This window comes from Typopeltis vanoorti, chromosome 13 (assembly GCF_054136105.1).
Source record: "Typopeltis vanoorti isolate ZY-2024b chromosome 13, IOZ_Tvanoo_1.0, whole genome shotgun sequence".
Lineage (NCBI taxonomy): Eukaryota > Metazoa > Arthropoda > Arachnida > Uropygi > Thelyphonidae > Typopeltis > Typopeltis vanoorti.
Window position 1 is genome coordinate 102,361,029 of NC_143561.1, and position 20,594 is coordinate 102,381,622.

Consider the following 20,594-nt stretch of genomic DNA (forward strand, 5'->3'; position numbering starts at 1 on the left):
GTTATTTGTTGTGCAACTTTTAAAATTTACTGGAAGTTTTATATCTTAGGTAATAAGTTAAAAATAAAATAAAAATAAAGTTCATATATTTTAAAAAAAAATCTTTGTAGATTAAAATCACAGCGGAATAATTTCTTAAATTCTACTCTCATTTCTGGGAAAGTGCAACAGCTTCAACATAATGATGCAGATCATCCCATTTCTGCTGCAGTGGGCCAAAATAAATCTTCCCTATTACAACAGGTTAGAGGATTTTTTTTTTTTTATAAGTAAAAATCATAGCAAGAGAAACGGCACACATTTGCCACTTTTAATGTTCATTTATTTAAGTTAAACAAGTTTTTAATACTTTAATACAAGTTTCTAATACGAACCATGGGTTCACTGCCCGTTGGTGTCTAATGCCTCCTTCACTATCTTTTTCCACCTTTCTTTGTCCAGTGCACAGTTTCTGTACACCCATTCCATACCAGTCCTTTATGTCATCTATACATTCTCTGTATGGTCTACCTCTTCTGTTTACACCATCCATAATACCAAACATGAATGTCTTTATCTTTCGGTCCTCATTCACTTTCACATTCTGCAGATTTGTCCAAATAATTGCAGCTTCTGTCTTCTGCATTAGATTCTTCTTTGGTTGTATTTTCCAATAGAGCTCTTCATTTGTAATTTTTTGTACCCATCCTATTCTTAGAATCTTCCTGTAACAAGTTCTTTCAAATTCCGAAATTCTTTTTCTTAATTACTTATTTATCACCCACGTTTCAGATCCATACAGTACACCATTAAAGATGCATGTTTCCAGCACTCTTAGTTTTGCTTGCAGGCTGATCACTTTACTTTTCCAGATCTTATCCATGGCCTTCAGATTTGTTCTTCCATTTGCAATCGTGATCTTTATTTCTTTTTTACAGTCCAAATCATATGTCATTTTACTTCCCAAATATGTGAATTGTTCTACATTTTTTATATCAAATCCTTCCACTTCAATTTAAGATCTCTGGAAACATGTAAGACACATGACATTTAGTAACACTTTATTAATGCAAATATTAGGATCTGAAACTAACAGATCATCATCGAGAAAGCAGTTCACGAGGCTCTACCTCACAAACAACAGCAATGGATTTTTTCCTTTCAATAGATATGAGTCATATGCTGGAGTGATACCATATGATAAACGATAAGGTATGAAATAAAAATTGTCATTAATTTTTTTTTAATGCTTGCCATTAATAAGGATAAGACTATTCCACATTTTTGCTAAGGAAAGAATCATTCCAGTTTAAAGTAGGGTGGTATACTAATGCTTTAGCACTCCCTTTGAACATTTGCTCAAATGTAAAATGACACTAATGTTACATATGAGTCCTGCACCAGAAGATGCTGGGGTTAATGTCCATTTTATGTTGTGCCACACTAGATTTTTCAGACTTTTTTTATGAATGAGTAAGATTGGTGTTCCTGCATTCTTATCTCAATGGAACATCCTGTTTATCTAATGTAAGAGAGAAGGCAATCACACTGAACCTGGTAAATGCCAGAGAAAGAGGGGTACCTGTTTATCCCTGGTGGAGGGTAATCAGGAAGAGAGTTTATTAATAGAAAAAAACATGAGAACTAAATTAATCTTTGATTCAGATATTCTCATAATGTATGAAATTGGAACTTTTTAGTGTATTGTCATCTCTTTCTCTCTCTCACACTTTCTCTTTGGACAAAGAGGAGGATCTGTTTAAAAAAACAAAACACCTCAGGTACATCTTACATAATCTGAAAAATCTGGTTTGGCACAACACAGACTGTACACTGACTGCAGTTTCCTTAAAATAACACTAATCTATCACATCATTGTCATGGAACAAATTGCTCAAACTTAAAACAACAATGTGATAGATCAGTGCTATTTTAAGGAAAACCGGTCTGTGTAGTGCCAGACTAGATTTATAACTTAAACCAGAATAACTGTCTTCCTTACCTAAAATTTGGGAGTCTTATTCTTATTAATGGAAAGCAGTTAAACATATTTTTAAAAATTTATTTACCATACCCACATGAATAATAGATGTTTGCACTGAATTGTCTGGAGTAGTTTGGTGAAAGACTTGTGTTTTTGATATTTATGCTTTGGCCAGTTTTTCTGTGGGCTTTTTTGAAAATATTAATAATGATCTGAAGTTCAGTTTCAGAATGAGAGCAAATGACATTGTCATCAGTATGCCAGAGTTCCTCAAGTCATGTTTTTTTTTTTTTTTTTTTTTAATCAGAGCCTATAAATAAACATTAAAATGTTTTCCCTCCATTCTGTAAGTTATTTTGACTTGTGGAGGAAATTTTCCATCAATTGAGATGAATATTTATTGCAACAGAGACAGTAAAGACTTGTGAAAGTAAAGAGTATTCTTGCTAAGATTCATCCTTACTTCATGTCACATTTAATTGTGGAAAGGTCTCGCAAATTGGCATTGCTTATTACATTTGTTATGTAGCATTCTCAAAATATAGGTGAATTTTGTTTAGTGGACATTCAACCTTTGTTAGTTTTTCAGAGAGCTTCATTTAATCAAAAGTTTTGGTTAGATTTGTAAAGGCTGTAAAAAGTGAGCAATGTTCTCAACATTTTTGATGGAGTGGCATTTTGTGAAGGTCATGCCAAGTGTTCTGTGGGATGGCCTGAAACCACTGAAATTCTTGAAGAGTGTTTTTGGTAAGAAAAAGCAGTCAGTTAATTAAGTAATAATAAAGCAAAAATCTCTCTCTCTCTCTAGCAATTGATTGTAGAGACAGACAGAGATGCAATTATCACATAATTGCCACAATCTGCCCCATCACCATTTTTGAAGATGGTCATAATCAGGGCACCTTTAACACTTTAATTTTCCATGAAAATTCACTGAAAACAGTTAATCAAAAGGCAGTTTATTGAATGGCAATTCGTTGAATAAACAATTCATTGAACAACAATTTAACAATGAATTTTGAACAAATTTGATGAATTCTTTCGTAATTCATCTAAAAAGTAATTTTCTTGTGAACTATTATTTAAAAGTGTTTGGTAACAGTAACTAATGCCACTCAAAATACAGAAAAAATATGTAAGCAGTCATTAAGATGTAATAATTATTTTGTTGTATTTTAGAACAATTTTTTTGTACGTATACATACTGCTTCATGGTGTTCATAGTGATTTATCTCTAGACAACAAATTTCGTTCTATCTAATTTTTTCACAACAATGATCAGATTGAAATCAGAACTGACAAATTTTAATATAGATCTTAATTATACAATTTCATTAAATTTCACCTAGCCTGAGTGGATTTATTAGTATCATTTTGAAACTTTACAAAAATGTTATAATAAAAGTGATTCAGATGGAATTAAAACTGAACCATGCAGACAGCTTAGAATTCCACAAGTCCAAGAGTTATTGTAATATATAATTTCAGCATGTTGTCCTTTGTAGCCCCGAATATAGTTGAACTGCAAACTGGAACAGTCGGACAAATTTTTGTAAAAATTTCAAATACCAAATCGGTGTAAAATTCATTCCATACTACTATTATTACTAATACTACTAATACATTATTATTACTACTACTATTAGTAATAATAATGGAGCCTCCCTAGTTTAGTCGGTATAAACGAAGCCCTTTAGTTGAAAGACTTGGATTTGAATCCTGTGTATGACACGAATAATTATTATCAGTCCCCTTCATCTGAAGGTGAGTTAACAGGCCTCATGCGGAGATGATAGGGTTTTCCCTATCATCTCCGCATGATAGAATCAGAAAACAGGCAAACCAGTCTCATGAACACACACATTTACAGACAACTATGAGGTTGATGAGAGAGGGATAATGAAGGGGAATAATATACCTACTATTAATATAATAATTAGTAGTAATAGGTGCCTTTAATTAGGAATGCAAGGATTCCATGCGATAAGGTATCCACGTTGATATAAAGATTTTTGACATAATCTTTTCCATACATAAAACACACAAAACATATAGTGACTGAAAGGAATATCTCTCAAAAGAAAAAAAAAAAAAGAAAGAGAAAAATTACCACACACATCTATTATATATAAAGGGGATACCTTGCTAAGCTTCAACTGCATCACAAGCTAATCCAATAAAAACTACATGTTATTTTTAATAAATACACTTCACTTAAATATGCCTTATAATGCATTTTTTGGCAAACTTTTCATTTGATGAGTTGTGATTTTTCGATTTATGGTTTATTCAGTTAATTGTTTTTTTGATAAATTACCTTACGGTAAATTGTCTTTCGATCAATTGTTTTTGGTGAATTTTCTGGACACCCCCTTTAAAGTCAGCAAGCATAGCTTCTGTGTTCCAACTTTGCACAAAAAGACTAAAGTTGGTGCTTGAGTTTTTCACACTTTCTTTGACAATCTCAGCGAGGATAACATGATCAGCAGCCTTGTTGGATTTCACCTGCTTGATGGTATATTCAACTTAGCCAAAATGAGATCATCCCTTACTGACTCTTAGAGAATGTTGTTGAGAAATTCATCAGTGATATTTGTGTTCCAATTGAGAAGATCTTAAAATTTTCCCTCAGCTGAGCAGAGACAGTGGCAGATCCTGAAGAAAATGTCAGAAAGGCATTTTCGTAGATTTCTGTAATCCCAACCGCTACTGATTTTTCAGAAGTAACAGCATTTAGCATCGTATGCCATGTTTGGGAAGCTTTTGATTTTTTTTCAATCAGAAGCCAGATTTCCCTGACATTTTTATCCAGAGACTTAATGTTTTTTAGACTGACAGTGAATCATTTCTTTGTAGGTAATAAGAATCACTGAGATTTGCCAGCAAATGCTCCTCAACATTCTTAGGATGATCAGTTTAGTTTGTTGGGAGACATTGTTGGAACTTCAAACGTGTTGCAACCAATCAATCCAACGATGTTCAGCACTGGCTCTTATGAGGACATCGTTATGACTACAGACAATAATATAGTCAATTGAGTGCCAGTGACCTGACCAAGGGTGTTTCCATTATGTTTTAAATTTGTTATTTTGAGAGAAAATGTATTGATGATGACAAGATAGTGTTCATATACTTAATCAACAAGGGAATTTCATCAGAGTTTATTTTTCCAACAACTTCTTTCCCATTAGTTCTATGCCAGAGTGTTGAGTTGCACTCAACTAGCATTAAAGTCACAAAGAAGAATGACCATGTCTTGTCTAGTCTTGGAATATTACACAAGATGGTGCTCAAGTTGTTATAAAAATCTTTTTTTGTAGCACAGTTGATGATTTTGCAGCTTGTTTTGCATGCAGCATGTATGCATTTCATTGTTTAAAAATGTGGCAGGTGAGGACAGAATGTATATGTGTGTGTGCAGTGGGAAGCACTGGAAGATGTATTTTGATCTCAGGATATTGCAGCAGAGATAATGCTTTGGAAACAAGTGAGTGCCAATTTATAAATACCAGTAGTGTGTTGGAGGGGGTGAGGAGAATGTGTAAGATGTATATATGGATTTATTTCATTTTAGAAATTATGGACTTTACAACCATGTTATAAATAACTCTTTTAATTTCCCAATGTTTCGACCTTCATATTAAGGTCATCATCTGGAGTATATACAAATATAAAAGGACAAGCTGAGTTACATTTCACACAGTAAGCTAAAGAAACAATGATTTGATCACTGGTTATTCTACTGGCATGACCGCTAGTGAAAAAAAAAAAAAAAAACACAGATAAAATTACAAATTAATTAATTATTTAGAAACTACATGAAAGCTAAATTCTATTTAAGATAACATGAGAAAAACATTCTTTCTTATAGATAGTTTTCTTACAGTAACAATGATGTCCTATTTTTAACATTACAATTGTTATTTTGGATTTAGGATTCTGGATTATCTGCAGTCCTGTTTATAGTTAACGCTTAGAGAGAAAGGTTCTGTGGGTAGAATATGTGCCTTCCATATGCTTGGGATTTTTAGACCATCATTATTGTTCACATTGGGGCGGTTGATAACAATCTCACAGGCTTTCTTAAATTTACATTCATACCATGTTTTGGTGTGATGTAAACAACTGGTGCTTTTCCCAGTCAATTCTATGTAAAGTATTCATGGCATGATCAGAAAGGCCAGTTTCACCTTATTATATTTAATGTGTCGTTTATGGTGAAGCTAGCCTTTCTGATCATGTAGTAATATCAATTAAATGTTTCTTCCTTTCAACCTCCATGTCACACCACACTACCTCATAACCATTGCCACTATTTCCCTCTTTCATGTCTGTCTTATGTGGACATAATTTTGTTGCTATCATTAGCAATTCTTCTCCCCTCCCCCCTCTTGTCCTTTCTATCTTGGCAAAAAATGCTGAATCCTTCCATTTCTACTCCCATTAGAATGCATCTTCATTCATTCATGTTTTACCTTTTCCAATGATTTTGGGACAAATGAACTCAATCATGAAATCATTTCATCTTCCTTATTTCTGATACTTCAGATTTCTGATATTTCCGATATTAGTATTTGTAAACAAGCACAATAGTTCATTTTTAGGTCTATAACCAGTCATATCCAAGCCACTTGGTTGTGATTTCCTCACCACACCTCCTCTTGCCCAATCACCTTTATCACAACTTACCACATATATCCACTCAGTCTCAACTTTCTCATCCACATTGCAATATACTCCATCTAGCGACACTTTCTCCAGTGCACTGGAGAAAGTGTCGCTAGATGTGAGTAGGAGAGAGGGAATGAGAAGAATGTGAAGGAGTGCTGGAACCAGGGATAGAGAGATGCCGGATGGCAGGTAAGTAGGGGAACATGGAGAGAAAGTGCTAGAGGAGCGAGAGTGAAGGATGCAGGTAAGCAATCAAGGAACAGAGTGGTAAGAGGTGTTATTTATGGAGACTCAATGATCCGTGGTGTGCAAGATAGGATGCCAGAGGAGCATTTGCCTGGAGGAACAATAGAAAGTGTGGCTATTGCAGTTAAGTGGGGTGAAAGGGTGGATGAGATGATCGTGATGGTAGGCATGAATGACTTGAGAGGCAGTGTAAATCAGATGGTGAGAGATCTGATATTCATGCTTGTACAAAAGAAAACACAGAGAGGAAAGGATAGTGTGTGTGTTGCCCAGGTATGATAATGACGAGCTGAGTAATGAAGAGCAGTAATAATGAATAGCAGATAGCTAGAATATGTCAAAAGAGAGGATTGGAATACGTGGATGCTTGGAGGGCATTTGAGGACAGAAAGGAACTGTATATGAGAGACTGCTTGCATTTGAATGAGGAAAAACGTAGGCATCTGGAGAAATTGCTGTTTTCTGAACAAGTTGGAGTGTCAATGCAGGGAAACTAGAATTCCCAGGGTGGATGGTAGCAGGGGTGGCTGCTTGTGTGAATGGGTGCTTGGGAGAAGGGGGAATACATTGGGTAACGCCGAGTCCATTGGAATCAGAGGGGGGGGGGATAAGGATGGGTATAGAAACAGTGATATTTTTATGCTTTATACTAATGCCAGGAGTATCTGGAATAAAGGAGATGAATTGGTAGCACTAATAGCATCAGCCTGTCCAGAGATTATTGGGATCTCTGAGACGTGGTTGATGGAAGATGATATAATATCAGGAATAGAAGTAGCAGGGTACAGAATTTTTCTGCAGGATAGGAAGGAAAAACACGGTGGTGGAGTACTGATTATGATAAGTGATGGCTTATGTCCTCTAAGAGTGGAGGCTTTGGAAGGTAGTGACACTAATGGTTTTGAAAGCATATGGTGTGAGGTAGAGGTGGGCAAGACAGGATATTTAGTGGGGTATTGCTACAAGCCAAGGAGCACAGAGGGTGAGGAGCTAGAGATGTTTAGGCAGTTGAGCTTGGCAAGTGCAAGAAGAATGATTATTATGGGAGATTTTAACTATAGCAGTATAAATTGGGAAGAGGAAAATGCATGTAGTAATAAGGGAATGGAATTTCTAGAGTTCTTGAGGGACAAATGTCTTAGGCAACATGTAATAGAGGGAACAAGAGGTTCAAGAGTTTTGGATTTGGTCATAGCATCAGAAGAGCTGATTATAACTGAAATGGCATTCCCCCCCCCCCAGTTGGAGAAAGTGACCATGTGGTTTTGACTGGGAAAAATGAATAGACATGTAGGAGTATCATAGAGAAGGAAACATATGTGGAATTATAAGGTGAGTGATTATAATAGTCTTAGATATCAACTTGGGGCAGTTCTATGGAGGACAGAATTGGAAGGCTGGGATATCATTAATGCTTGGGAAATTGTGAAGGAATATTTGTTAGCAGTAATAGTAAGCTGTATTCCACGAGTGAAGAAGAGGACACAATTTGGTGTAAACTAATGACAAACAATATCAAACAGGAACTGCAGGTGAAAAAGAGGTTATGGAAGATATATAAGGAGAGAGGTGGAGAGCAGATGCATGAAGAATATAAGATTCAGGCCAGGAGATTGGCTAGTATGGAAAGGAAAGCGAAACTGGAATATGAGAAGAGATTGGCCCTAAGATCCAAAGAAAATCCTAGGGAATTTTTTAGCTATGTGGCCAGTAGGAGGAGAAATGGTTGTGGAAGAATGACATTGTGGGATAAAAATGGGAATAGAGTGACTGATGCAGAGGACATAGTGGAGTTGTTCAATGAACACTTTATTGGAGTATTTCATCCTGGAGAAGTAAGTTTTAATACTAGAGAGATAGGACAGGTTTGAGGTTTAGAGGTGCAAGAGGAGAGTATGTTACAAATACTGAGTACTCGGATGTCAGTAGAGCTGTGGGACTGGATGGTGTTTCACCAAAGGTTTTGAGAGAATGTGTGAAAGAACTGACAGCTCCGTTGACCTGGCTTTTCAATGAAAGTCTGGCTATGGGAAAGGTACCCAAGTAATGGAAGGAAGGTAAAATAGTGCCTTTGCATAAGGGTGGTAGTAGTAGACCGGAAGTGTCCAATTGTAGGCCAGTTTGTGTTTCATCAGTAGTTGTTAAGATCTTGGAGAAATTAGTGAGGGACCATATACAGCGTTAGACAGATGAGGGTAATATTATCTGTGAGAGTCAACATGGATTTGTTAAGGGATGCTCTTGCTTTAGTAATATGATTGCCTTTTATAATAAAGTCATGAGCAGTTGATGAGGGAAAGGCATATACTGCCATTCTTTTTTTTGATTTTGCAAAGGCATTTGACAGGGTGCCACATGATAAGTTGATATTTAAGTTGCAGCACATGTGTTTAGATCCCGGATTAGTCAACTGGATTCAGGATTGGCTCTCTGATAGGTATCAGACATGTAACCTTAAAAGAAAGAAAGAATGATAGGTATCAGAGAGTTGTATATGGTGGGTCAAAATCAAGGAGGCAGAAGGTTACAAGTGGGGTCCCACAGGGCTCAGTACTGGGACCTGTATTGTATAACCTTTATATCAATGACATTGTCAGTGGATTACAGGGGGATATTCAGTTGTTTGCAGATGATGTTGAAGCTGGGAAGAGTTATTAGTAATAGTGCAGATGTGGCAAGTCCTGCAAGAGGATTTGAATAAACTAGACAGATGGGCAAATGAATGGGGTCGATTGAATGCAACAAAATGTAAAGTCTTGAAGTTTGGGATACATTGATGGGAGGTTGCATATTTGATTGGAGGAGCTGTACTGGAGGAAGTAGGGGAGACAGGAGTGAGGGTGATGATTGATAGAAACTTGAAATTCAGGGAACATTTTGCAAGGGTGGTGAAGGTAACTCAGAGGATTGCTGCAATACTGAGAAGGACACTGACCTGCAGAGATAAAAGAGTTATCGTTCCATTGTATAAGACCCTGATCAGACCACACTTAAACTATTGTTCTCAAATTTGGTTCCCAGCATTTGAAGGGATAAATTAACTGTGGAAAGGGTACAAAGGCCGATAACAAAGATGATTTCAGGACTGTTCAATGTTAGTTATGAAGATCAGTTGAGGGAATGTGGACTGCAGAGGTTGGTGGATAGAAGAACGAGAGGTGATATGATTGAGACTTTTAAACTGTTGAGAGGTAGTTAACAAGGTTGACACTGGGGAGTTCTTTCACTTGGTGGAACAGCAGAAGGAGCGATGACAAGGGGCCATCCCTGGAAGTTACGAAAGGACGTTGTGAGCAAGAGGGTAAGATGTGGTTTCTTTGCATGGAGGTTGGTTGAACTGTGGAATGTGTTGCCTGATAGAATGGTGAGAACAAGAACTGTCATTGAGTTCATGGAGTGGTATGATAGACTTTGTGTTTCCTAGGAAAGACCTCCCACGATGAGTCTTTTGACTCCATGGAGCCCTGAATAATAATAATAATTTGTAGTTTTGATTTATCTCCCTCTGGACTATATACATTAATCATATAAGATTTTTTCCCTTTCTTGATCTTGAAATTAGAGTATTCTGCTTGATATATAATTGTTTTCTTGTATTTCTCTCTATTGAATATGATTATATTAAAATGAAAATAAAATAACATGAAAATAGCATTATAAAATGAAAATTTAAAATGCCATTTTATTTTAAAAATGATTAATTTGAGTTAACTTTATTTGAAATTTTAATACTGGTAAGATATTTAAAGATTATTTCAAACTCTATATGTTTTTGCAGGCTGAGAAGCAAGATTATAGTGAATTGATTTTAGAAGGAATTCCATGTCCTAATATTTCAGCAGAAAATGGAAGACGAGTAGGTATTACAAGGTTAAAGCTGTGTTTTATATATTTATAGTTACTGCATATCTAAATATTTTTAAAACATTTTTGTGCAGATTTAATTTTGAACTTTTGATATGAAAATGATGAATTTTTGACAGCACAAAATATTTAACAGAAAAATTCTTGGAATTAGGGTCTTTATTCTGCAGAGAACCAAGAATTTAATAGCCAAGCTTTGGTTCTCCTATAAATTCGCAAGTCAGTCCAAGAAAAAAGTGTCATTATATCATAAGTGGCTTAAGACAAAAACGAGTTTCATAGTTATCCTCTACAGAATATTGCAAAAACTATAAAAAATCCATGTACAAATCCAAATATGACTTTTAAGGAGCAAAATGTAGAAACTTTACGTCTTGCTCAAATGGCATTTTCTGGTCCCTTGCCTTTAGGCACAACTTTAGAGATATTAATGTTGGTATCATTGCAGTATTGCCAAAAGATAATGCACATTGTCTTACATCATTTTTTCCCCTCCCACAGATGATTTAGGCAAATGACACTTAATAAAAACAGTGGTTCAAGAAGGATGTTAGACAAATCTTGAATTAAGTCTGCCAATATCCCTTCACTAAATCCTATTTAAAATTTGTGTTTCGGAAGTTACCCATCATATATTGGTTCCACATGCTTTCATACTCGCTTGTTCTACAAACTCACCTATCTACCACATCATGTAAATAAGTCTGCATTCCAAAAAAAATGGAGACAAAAAAACTGCCATATTTTTATTATAATGTATGATGATGATTTAATGGCCATGAGGCCCCTTTTACAGGGAGGTATGGCACCATCTCAATCCCCCCCCCCCCAAAAAAAAAATTTTATTCGGGCTCGGGACTGGCATAGTTGACAAATCAGGCCTATGGTTGGGGCTTAAGTATTCCTGACTGTAATCCGTGTGTGTTCACGGGGCCGGTTTGCCTGCTTGCAGGAGGAAAAACCCCAGATAAACTGGGGAGAAAAAACCCTGCTGTCCACGCCCAAGACTGGCTAACATGGCTATGTCTGATAAAGATCCTTAAGCTCCTCACATCGGTGACAAGAATCAAACCCAGAACACTCCTTTCCCAGGCATATGGTCGCAAGTGCATAGCCACTTGGCTAACTGTGCAGACATCCCTTGCCTTAGTTCTTTCCAGATCAATGAAAAAAGTCATTACTAGTCAATTTCTTCACCACTTGAAAGCCTACCAATTAATCAGCAATCACTAGTATGGTTTCAGTTGCTTTCATTCCAGTGGTTCACATTGTCCACATCTGGATGCAGGCCATTGGAAAGGTTTAGGAAAACATGTCCAGTTGCTGTTGACATATCTAAGGTATTTGATTGAATCTGGCATAGAGGTCTGCTTAGCAAAGTATTATCTTATTGTTCATCCTGTGTAATTGGTGGCCAGCTTTCTCTCATTCCCCAAATATCCCCAAATAATGACCCAAATAAGGATCTACAAGCTTTGGTTCTCTATTTGTGCTACATAAATGATTCTCTCTCTCCTCAAAATTTATTTGTAGTTTTGCTGATAATATGTCCATTTATTCTCTTCATTTGACCAACCTTGTGGTGTTCAGGTAGACAAGGCTAACTGAATCCCCCCATAACTGATACATCCCCTTGATATATTTCAGTGGTGTGAAGGTGACCTCATTATGCCTTCAAAATAGTCTTGTATTCATTCTCACAAGAAACATCTCACCTTACCTACCCTAAACTGTGATAAATATCCAAATTGTCGGACAAGATCAGCTGTTTCATTTTGGTTTATATTCGTTACTGAAACAAACACATTCACAGTCATACCAGTCATCAGAAAAACTCAATGTCCTTTTCTGAGAATTCTACTTTACTGTATACAACTTCTAACCCTGTACAAATCCCAAATCATCTAACCTTAGCATACTATCTTGCATTTGGGTTGATATACTAGAAACCTGCTTAAGTATTCTTTGATATCCGGAAGAGAATAATGCAGTTAATTGATCTCTCTCTCTCTCTCTCTCACACACACACACTGTAATCACTTTCTCACAAATGATTTGTTCCTGTCTTGTGCTTTTTCTGTAGGTATGAGGGTGGCTCCATAAGTTTCTGGCCTGACTAACTTTCAGTTAAGCTGGTAGAAAGAAAAAAAACAGTTGTCACTTTTCAACATAATCTCCCTTTACCTCTGAATTAACATTTCTATGCCCTTGAAAAAATTGTCTGTACTTTTGTCTGCAAAATGGCCTAAAACTGCATCTTTCACCTCATTGTCATTTGCAAATTTTTTTCCTGTAAGGTCTTTCTTCAGTTTTGAGAAGAGGTAGTAGTCACTGGGTGCTAGATCTGGGTGGATGTTCAATCTCCTGGAAACCACAGTCCTTCGCTGCAGTTTTCGAAACAATAGCCGTATGGACTGGAGCATTGTCGTGAAGCAGGCGAACACCATGACTGCATTCCTCGTCTCTTCTCCTTTATGGCGTCACGCAGTTTGTTCAGGAGTGAAGCATGATATTCTGCATTCATGGTAGTATTCCTTCCTTGGAATCAAGCAAGAGAATTCTTACCTAAAGATTGTTGCCATGATCTTCTTGGTGGACTACTGAGTGACCTTGGCTTTTTTTTTTTTTTAGCCGTGCTTTGCACCACTCCTTGGATTCCCTTTTAGAAAGAGTATCATAATAAAGGACTATGGTTTCATCCTCAGTGACAATGGATTCCAGCACTTCTCTCTGATTCTCTTGGCAAAGATTTAAAAACTTGCAGGAAAAGGTCACATGATGCTCCTTCTGAATTGAAGAAAGAAGAAGTGGCATCCACCTTGTGCTGACCTTCACTATGTGAAGCTTCTCGTGAATGATGCGGATGGTTGTTATAGAAAGCCCCAAACCTTGCTGAGATTTCTTTGAGCTTCAGCTGTCTGTCATTGAGCAGTTCCTCCTCAACAAGAGAGACATTTTCCTGTCATCGCTTCCACAGGCAGACATCACAAGGATCATCTTTGATGCTCTCTCTCTCTCTCTCTCTCTCTCTCTCTTTTTTTTCCTAGGAACTGTTTAGCTCATTCCTTCACAGTGGAATATAAAGGAGAAGCTTCCCCATAAACACCATCCAATTGCTGTTTGATATCACTTGGAGAAAGCCCTTCTTTGGTGAAAAACTTTATCACAGCAAGTACTCAATTTTTACATTACAGCCACTTAATGTGCCACACGTTAGTCAAACGAGTGCCTCCAACTGAATGATGCAGGTAGAGAGTTGAAACTATTACACTAAACTCCTTATAGATGGTGCTATCTGTCATGCACAGCATTTTGAAATTGGCGTGAATTTTGTGTATCAGGCTGCTAACTTTTGGAATATGAGTGTGCTGTTCTGCAAAACCAAGTACTGTCATTTATTCGCTTTTCTCTAAGCTTATAAAAAAATCAGCATCAGTTTATAGTCCAGTTGTACACATACTGTGCAATTTTTCTTTCATTCTTCTGTGTTTGTGCTCTGGAACATTTTCTTTCATGTAGTGTTTTTCCAAGGATTACGGTTGCCAGCTGTTCAACAACAAAAATAAAGAATAAAAATTTTTTCATGAGTAATGCTGGGTTCAGGCCAAATAGAGATTTCGAGATCGGATTTTCACTTTAAGACAAATAGTTGAGAAATCGTGGGAATATGACAAGGATCTGTGTTTATGTTTTGTAGATCTGGAAAAGGCATATGACAAGGTGCTCAGAGAAAAGCTTTTCAAAACTCTACAGTTATATGGGGTGAATGGAACATTATACAAAGCAGTACATAGTCTATATTTAAGGTTGTCAGTCAGCAATTAGAATTGAAGGAAATACAGGAAGATGGTTTGATTTAAAATCAAGGGTAAGACAAGGATGCATGTTATCTTCACTCTTATTCATCTATATGGATCACATTATGAAGGAGAGTGGTATTGAACCTGATATCAAGATTGGAGATGTTAATGTCAGCTCTTTGCTTTATGTGGACGATGTTATACTTCTAAATAAATCTGCGACAAGTCTGCAAGATTCCCTGAACTAAATTGAATAACTATTGTAATAGATATGGCATGAAGGTCAGCAATAACAAGACAAAGACAATAAAAATAGGCAGAAGCATTGAAAATATCAACTGCTTTGTGAATGGAGAACATGTAGAACAAGTAAAACATTTCAACTACTTAGGCACAATTTTTACTGAAGATGGTAAACTAAATATGGAAATAGACAACAGAATCAACAAAGCTGGTATGGTTGGAAGTCAATTGAATAAATTCATATGGAATAAGAGAGAAATTAGTCGGAACACTAAATTAGATTGTATACAAGATAGTGTTCAAACCAGTTTTAACTTATGAATCTGAGAGCTGGGTCAGAAGTAAAACACTTGACCAAAGACTAGAGGCCACAGATATGAGAGTCCTGAGAACGATTAGGGGCATTAACAGATGGTGTCAATGGCAATATCATGTTAAAAACGAGGATATTAGGAAAGAACTTGATATTGTCAGCATGCAGGAATGCATTAGCAGAACTAATCTCAGGTGGTAGGGTCACTTAAACAGAATGGAAGAGGAAAGATTATCAAAACAAGTGTTCTCTGCCAGGTTGGCAGGAAAAGGACCCAGAGGAAGACAAGATATAGGTTTATTGATACGGATAAGAAATATATGATCTGATAATGTTGGAGTCTTGACAGGTAACAGACTGATTTGGAGGAAAATTGTAGATAGGAAGTTAGTAATGATGAACATTTTTCATGGAGTACTATCATATCCTGTACACCCCTTGAAGGTACATGGCAGGCATTTGATGATGATGATGATTAAAATTTGATTTAAAAAATAATAAGATAGGGGATGAAATGAATAGATGATTCATGGGCAGTGGACAATAAGAGAAGCTAAAAATGAGAGAACTGTAGAGAAACAGTGGGAGTCATACCCAGATGTGATGCCAATGTTGAAGTAATGCAGAAGTCATAGCATTATATATGTCTGTAAGGAAAAACATGTATAATGTAAAATACATGTCTGTTGGAAAAACTTCTAACAACTATCTCTAATCTAGAGTATTTTAATAATAAAGTGTGACAACTTTTGGCTACTCGTATATGGAAATATGACTATTATTTTAATGTCTAATATAGCTTACTTTCATGTAGGAGTGCCCTTTTTTTACAATGTCATTGGCTCTCTACCTCTTCTAGGGCATTACTGAAGTGTAATAAAACTAATATATGAAGAATAAAAAATAGGAGAAATTTTGGACATACTTTTTTTGGATGTTGTTTTCTGTCTCCTTATTCTGGCGATGTGCCTTAAGGGATCCCCCTGACTTTTTCCCTTAAATACCTCCTCTTCCCCCAAAAAATAATTTCTATCTTCAGATCCTGCTCTTCCCCCCCCCTCCCAAAACACTCTCTACCCACCCTTAATAATAATAATATCTATGCATATATTAAAAAAATCCGAGTTTTTTCAAATAATTCTCCCACATTACTTTACCCCCTCTTCCCCCCAAAATCCCCCTTCCTTTAACAGCTTAACAGCATATGAAGGCACATCGCTGGAATAAGGGGACAGAAAACAACATCCAAAAAAGTATTTTCAAAATTTCTCCTATTTTTTATTCTTCATATATTAGTTTTATTACACTTCAGTAATGCCCTAGAATTTTAGGTAAAGAACCTATGACATTGTAAAAAGAGGGGCACTCCTAAACAAAAGTAGGCTATATTAGCCATTAAAATACTAGTTTCTTTTAGAGGAGTAACATGGGAATTTTCCAGATATAATACCTATGGAAATATGACTTCTGTTTTACTTCAACCTTGGTATCATTTCTGGGTCTGGCTCCCGCTGATAAGACCTCAATAAAGGTCAAAACTGGTCTGGGTAGTGACCCTTCCCATAATGTAAGGATATGTGCTTTGCATTATGGGATACTAAGGCAAGTGATGTGAAGTCATTAGCTTCTATATACGAGTTGCCCTGTCCTGAAAATACTTCAGACGCAAACTTTGTTTGCCTTCACTTGGATAAAGGATTAAACCAAGAATATAATTTATTGGCATCTTTAATTTAGGCAAAGTGCTTGGCATCATCCTTTCACACATAAAAAAAATTCAGCCCACTTTAAAGCTACTCAATATAAAAAACCTCACACCACAATAAATAAACTGACATAATGGTCAGTTTTAATGTCTTCTTTCTGTTCACCAATGTCCCACTTAAAGACACCTTAGACATTATATGAGATAAATTTCCTCCTTGTATATCAGCCCTGTTTAAGTTCACTATGAATTTGGGATATTCCATTTGGCAAAGGAAATTTTACAAACAGATAGTGGTTTGGAAAGAAGAAGAAGAACAACAAGCCTTAAGATTCATTGGCAGACTTGAAGAAAGCATTGATTGATTCTACTGTTCCTTTCTAGCACCCATCCATTTGTCCACCTTTCAGCATATGATAACCTCAAAAGTCTTTTGCAACACCATATCTCAAAAGCAATAATCCTTTTCTTATCAAACTTCTTTAGGTTCCAAGTCTCACACCCATAAGTTGCTGTTGGAAAAATAGCTGCACACAAAATCTTCAAATTTGTTCCCGTGGAGGTAGATCCATCCTTCCTGATTTTAGACAAGTCTGCCTGTTGTTTTAGCCATTTCTTATCTTCTGAACAGCAATTCTTCATGTTAATAATGGATCCCAGGTACTTGAACTTGCTGACTTCCTCAATTCTTTCTCCAATACAGTACACTTGTTTCTCAGGAGCTTCCCTGTCTGTATTTCCTTTGAGAACCATAATCATTGTCTTGCTAGGATTGAGCTTTGAAAGTCCTCTGTTCTTACTGATTTCATTAACTTTGTCAAAAATCTGCCCTAGTTCTTCCTTATCATTACAGAGGAGTACGTTATCATCAGCATACCTCAGATTACTGATCGATTTACCACCTATCCTAAGTCCTGTGTTGAGCTCATCCAGTGCTACATGCATAATGTCCTCATCATAGATACTAAACAAGTGAGGAGAACGTAGACATCCTAGTCTAACTCCTTTTCCAACCTGAAGCCATCACATATTCTTACTTGGCTTCTTGCTCCCTGTAACAAATTAGCTATCAGCCTGATAAGGTATTGAGGAAAACCCATTCTTTACATTACTTCCCACAGTTTCACATGCTGAACATAGTCAAAAACTTTAGAGTAGTCTATGAAATACAATGCCATAGGAGGTCCTTATATGTTTCTATGATCTATCTAAGACAAAGGATCTGATCTCTGATACCCTTACCTTTCCTAAAACCTGCTTGTTCCTCAGGCATCTCTGCCTAAACTTTGGCCTCTATCCTATTTAGAATGATCTTTATCAAAATCTTGCTTGGATGAGATATTAAACTAATAGTTCTATACTTGCTAAAGGGAGGTCATGTTTTAGTAATCTAGTTACTTATTACAATATGGTGACAGCAGCATTAGATGTAGGAGATGGATGCACAGTAGTGTACTTAGATTTTGCAAAGGCTTTTGATAGATTACACACACATGATAAGTTGATAGTCAAGCTAGAATGGATAGAGTTGGATATTAGACTAGTGCATTAGATTGGAGATTGGCTGTTTGATAGGTATCAGCAAGTTGTTCATGGGGAGCAATATCCTGAAAGAGGAAAGTAACTAGTAGTGTGCCTCAGAGGTCTGTTTTAGGGACATTGCTGTTTAACCTGTATGTTAATGATATTGACAAAGATTTGGATGGGGGATATTCAGTTGTTTGCAGATGATGCAAAGTTGGGACAAATTATGAGGAGTAGAGCAAATCTTGTGGCTTTAAAAGAAGACTTGAATACACTCAGGGAATAGGAATGTGGATGCCAGTTCAATATTGCAAAATGTAAAGTTTTAAAATTTGGAGAACAAAGATGGGGTATAGAATTTACTCTTGGTGGGGATATATTATTGAAGGTAGAGGAAATAGATCTTGGAGTAATGGTGGATAAGGATCTGAAATTTAGAAGATATATTGCCAAAATTCTGAGGAAAACACCAACAAATTCTGAGAATGATGCAGAGGACACTGATTTATAGAAGTAAGGAGATTCTAGTTCCATTGTATAAGGCTCTAATTAGGCCACATATGGGCTACTGTGCACAGATTTGGTCACCAGGTTTCCAAAAGGATGAAGACATGTTGGAGAGGATCCAGAGGCGATTGACAAATAGTTGCTGATCTCTGGAATGTTGAATATGAAGACAGGTTGAGTTGATGCAATTTGCAGAGTCTAGTGGATAGGAGGAAGAGGGGTGATATGATATGATAGATGTACAAGTTAGTAAGGTGTTGTTATAGGATTAATGTTGAAGAAGTTTTTCATAAAATGGTTGGAGATTGGGGGAAAACAAGAGGTCCTTGGAAGCTATAAGGAGGGTGTGAGCAAAGGAGCTAGAAGCTGGTTTTCTGCATGGAGAGTTGTGAATGATTGAATGTATTGCATGAGAGCATGGTGTCTTCAGAGAATTTGATTGTGTTTAAGGAATGGTATGATAAGGGGCCTCCTAGATGAGTCTGTGACTCCATGGAGTCTTAGGATAAAAATAATAATAATGATGATAAGGTAAAAAAATAAGGAAAGTACTTTCGTAGTGTAATTGGAAGAATGATGGTATGTTGCGCTCTTTGATTGGAAAAGGCCTAAGTTCGATTCTCGTTATGACATGGTAAAGAGCCCCCTAATAAAGATTCCTCTTTATTGGGGGGGGGGGGGGTCTGGAAAGTTCTGATAGACACCTAGAACAAAAATGATATTAAAGCAACTGATATAACCACATGAAAGAACTGGTTATATCATTTGCTTTAATATCATTTTGTTATAGGTATTTATCGGAATTTTACAGACCCCCCCTCGTATATGGATTTTGTAAGTTGCGGGTGAGTTAGCTGAACTCATACTGACATAAGAGATTAATTTGTAAGAAATTAATTTGTTAGAAGTTTTTGATGAAGTTTGCTTTAGTACTCAAGTATAGTATTATATTCCATTATATTCTCCATTAAAGTAGTTACAAAAAATAGTTACAGAAAAGTAGTTGCAAAATCATATTACCTCAAATTTCATGATAGTTTCAACTCTCTTTGGTGAAGCTGAGCACCTAGTCAGTTTATTAATTGCCTAATTGTTGACAGTGCATGCACTGTCAATATTGAAGTAGTATTTAATCCCCATTATGGAGACAACTATCGTGTTAGAGCAAAACTTTAGTTTAATATAAACCAAAATGAACACTCAACGTTTTGACCTTCATATCAAGGTCATCATCTGGAGCATATACATATATATATATATATATATATATATATATATACAGAGAAACAAGCTGCACTACAGTGTACATGGTTTGCTAAAGTTACTCACCAACCGAATTTTGTCATCATCATCATCAAATTCCTGACATGTATCCTCAAGGGGTGTACAGGATATGATAGTACTATATGAAAAATTTACATCATTACTAACTTCCTATCTACAATTTTCCTCCAAATCAGTCTGTTACTTGTCAAGACTCCAGTGTTATCATTATCAGATCTTATATTTCTATCGTCTAAGGCACATTGTACCATACCAATCCACCTATATCTTGGTCTTCCTCTGGGTCGTTTTCCTGCCAACCTGGCAGAGAACACTTGTTTTACTAATCTTTCCATGCCCATTCTGTTTGAGTGACCATACCACCTGAGATTAGATCTGCTAACACATTCCTGGGTGCCAACAATGTCAAGTTCTTTCCTAATATCCTCATTTTTAATATGATATTGCCATTGATGCCATCTGTTCACGCCTCAA

At 36.3% G+C, this 20,594-nt stretch overlaps 1 protein-coding gene across 2 annotated transcripts in view; it reads left to right on the plus strand.

Moving 5' to 3' along the window:
* The window catches only part of LOC150100422 (katanin p60 ATPase-containing subunit A-like 2), a 279,460-nt gene that overhangs the window by 62,573 nt on the left and 196,293 nt on the right, over window positions 1-20,594 (plus strand). For both annotated transcript variants that reach the window (XR_016549239.1, XM_090402560.1), the window contains exons 6-7: window positions 111-243; window positions 10,659-10,736. Coding sequence is in view for 1 of the 2 variants with exons in the window: in XM_090402560.1 (XP_090258686.1) it covers window positions 111-243; window positions 10,659-10,736 (211 nt within the window). In the remaining variant the exon portion in view is untranslated. The remainder of the gene's footprint in view (window positions 1-110; window positions 244-10,658; window positions 10,737-20,594) is intronic.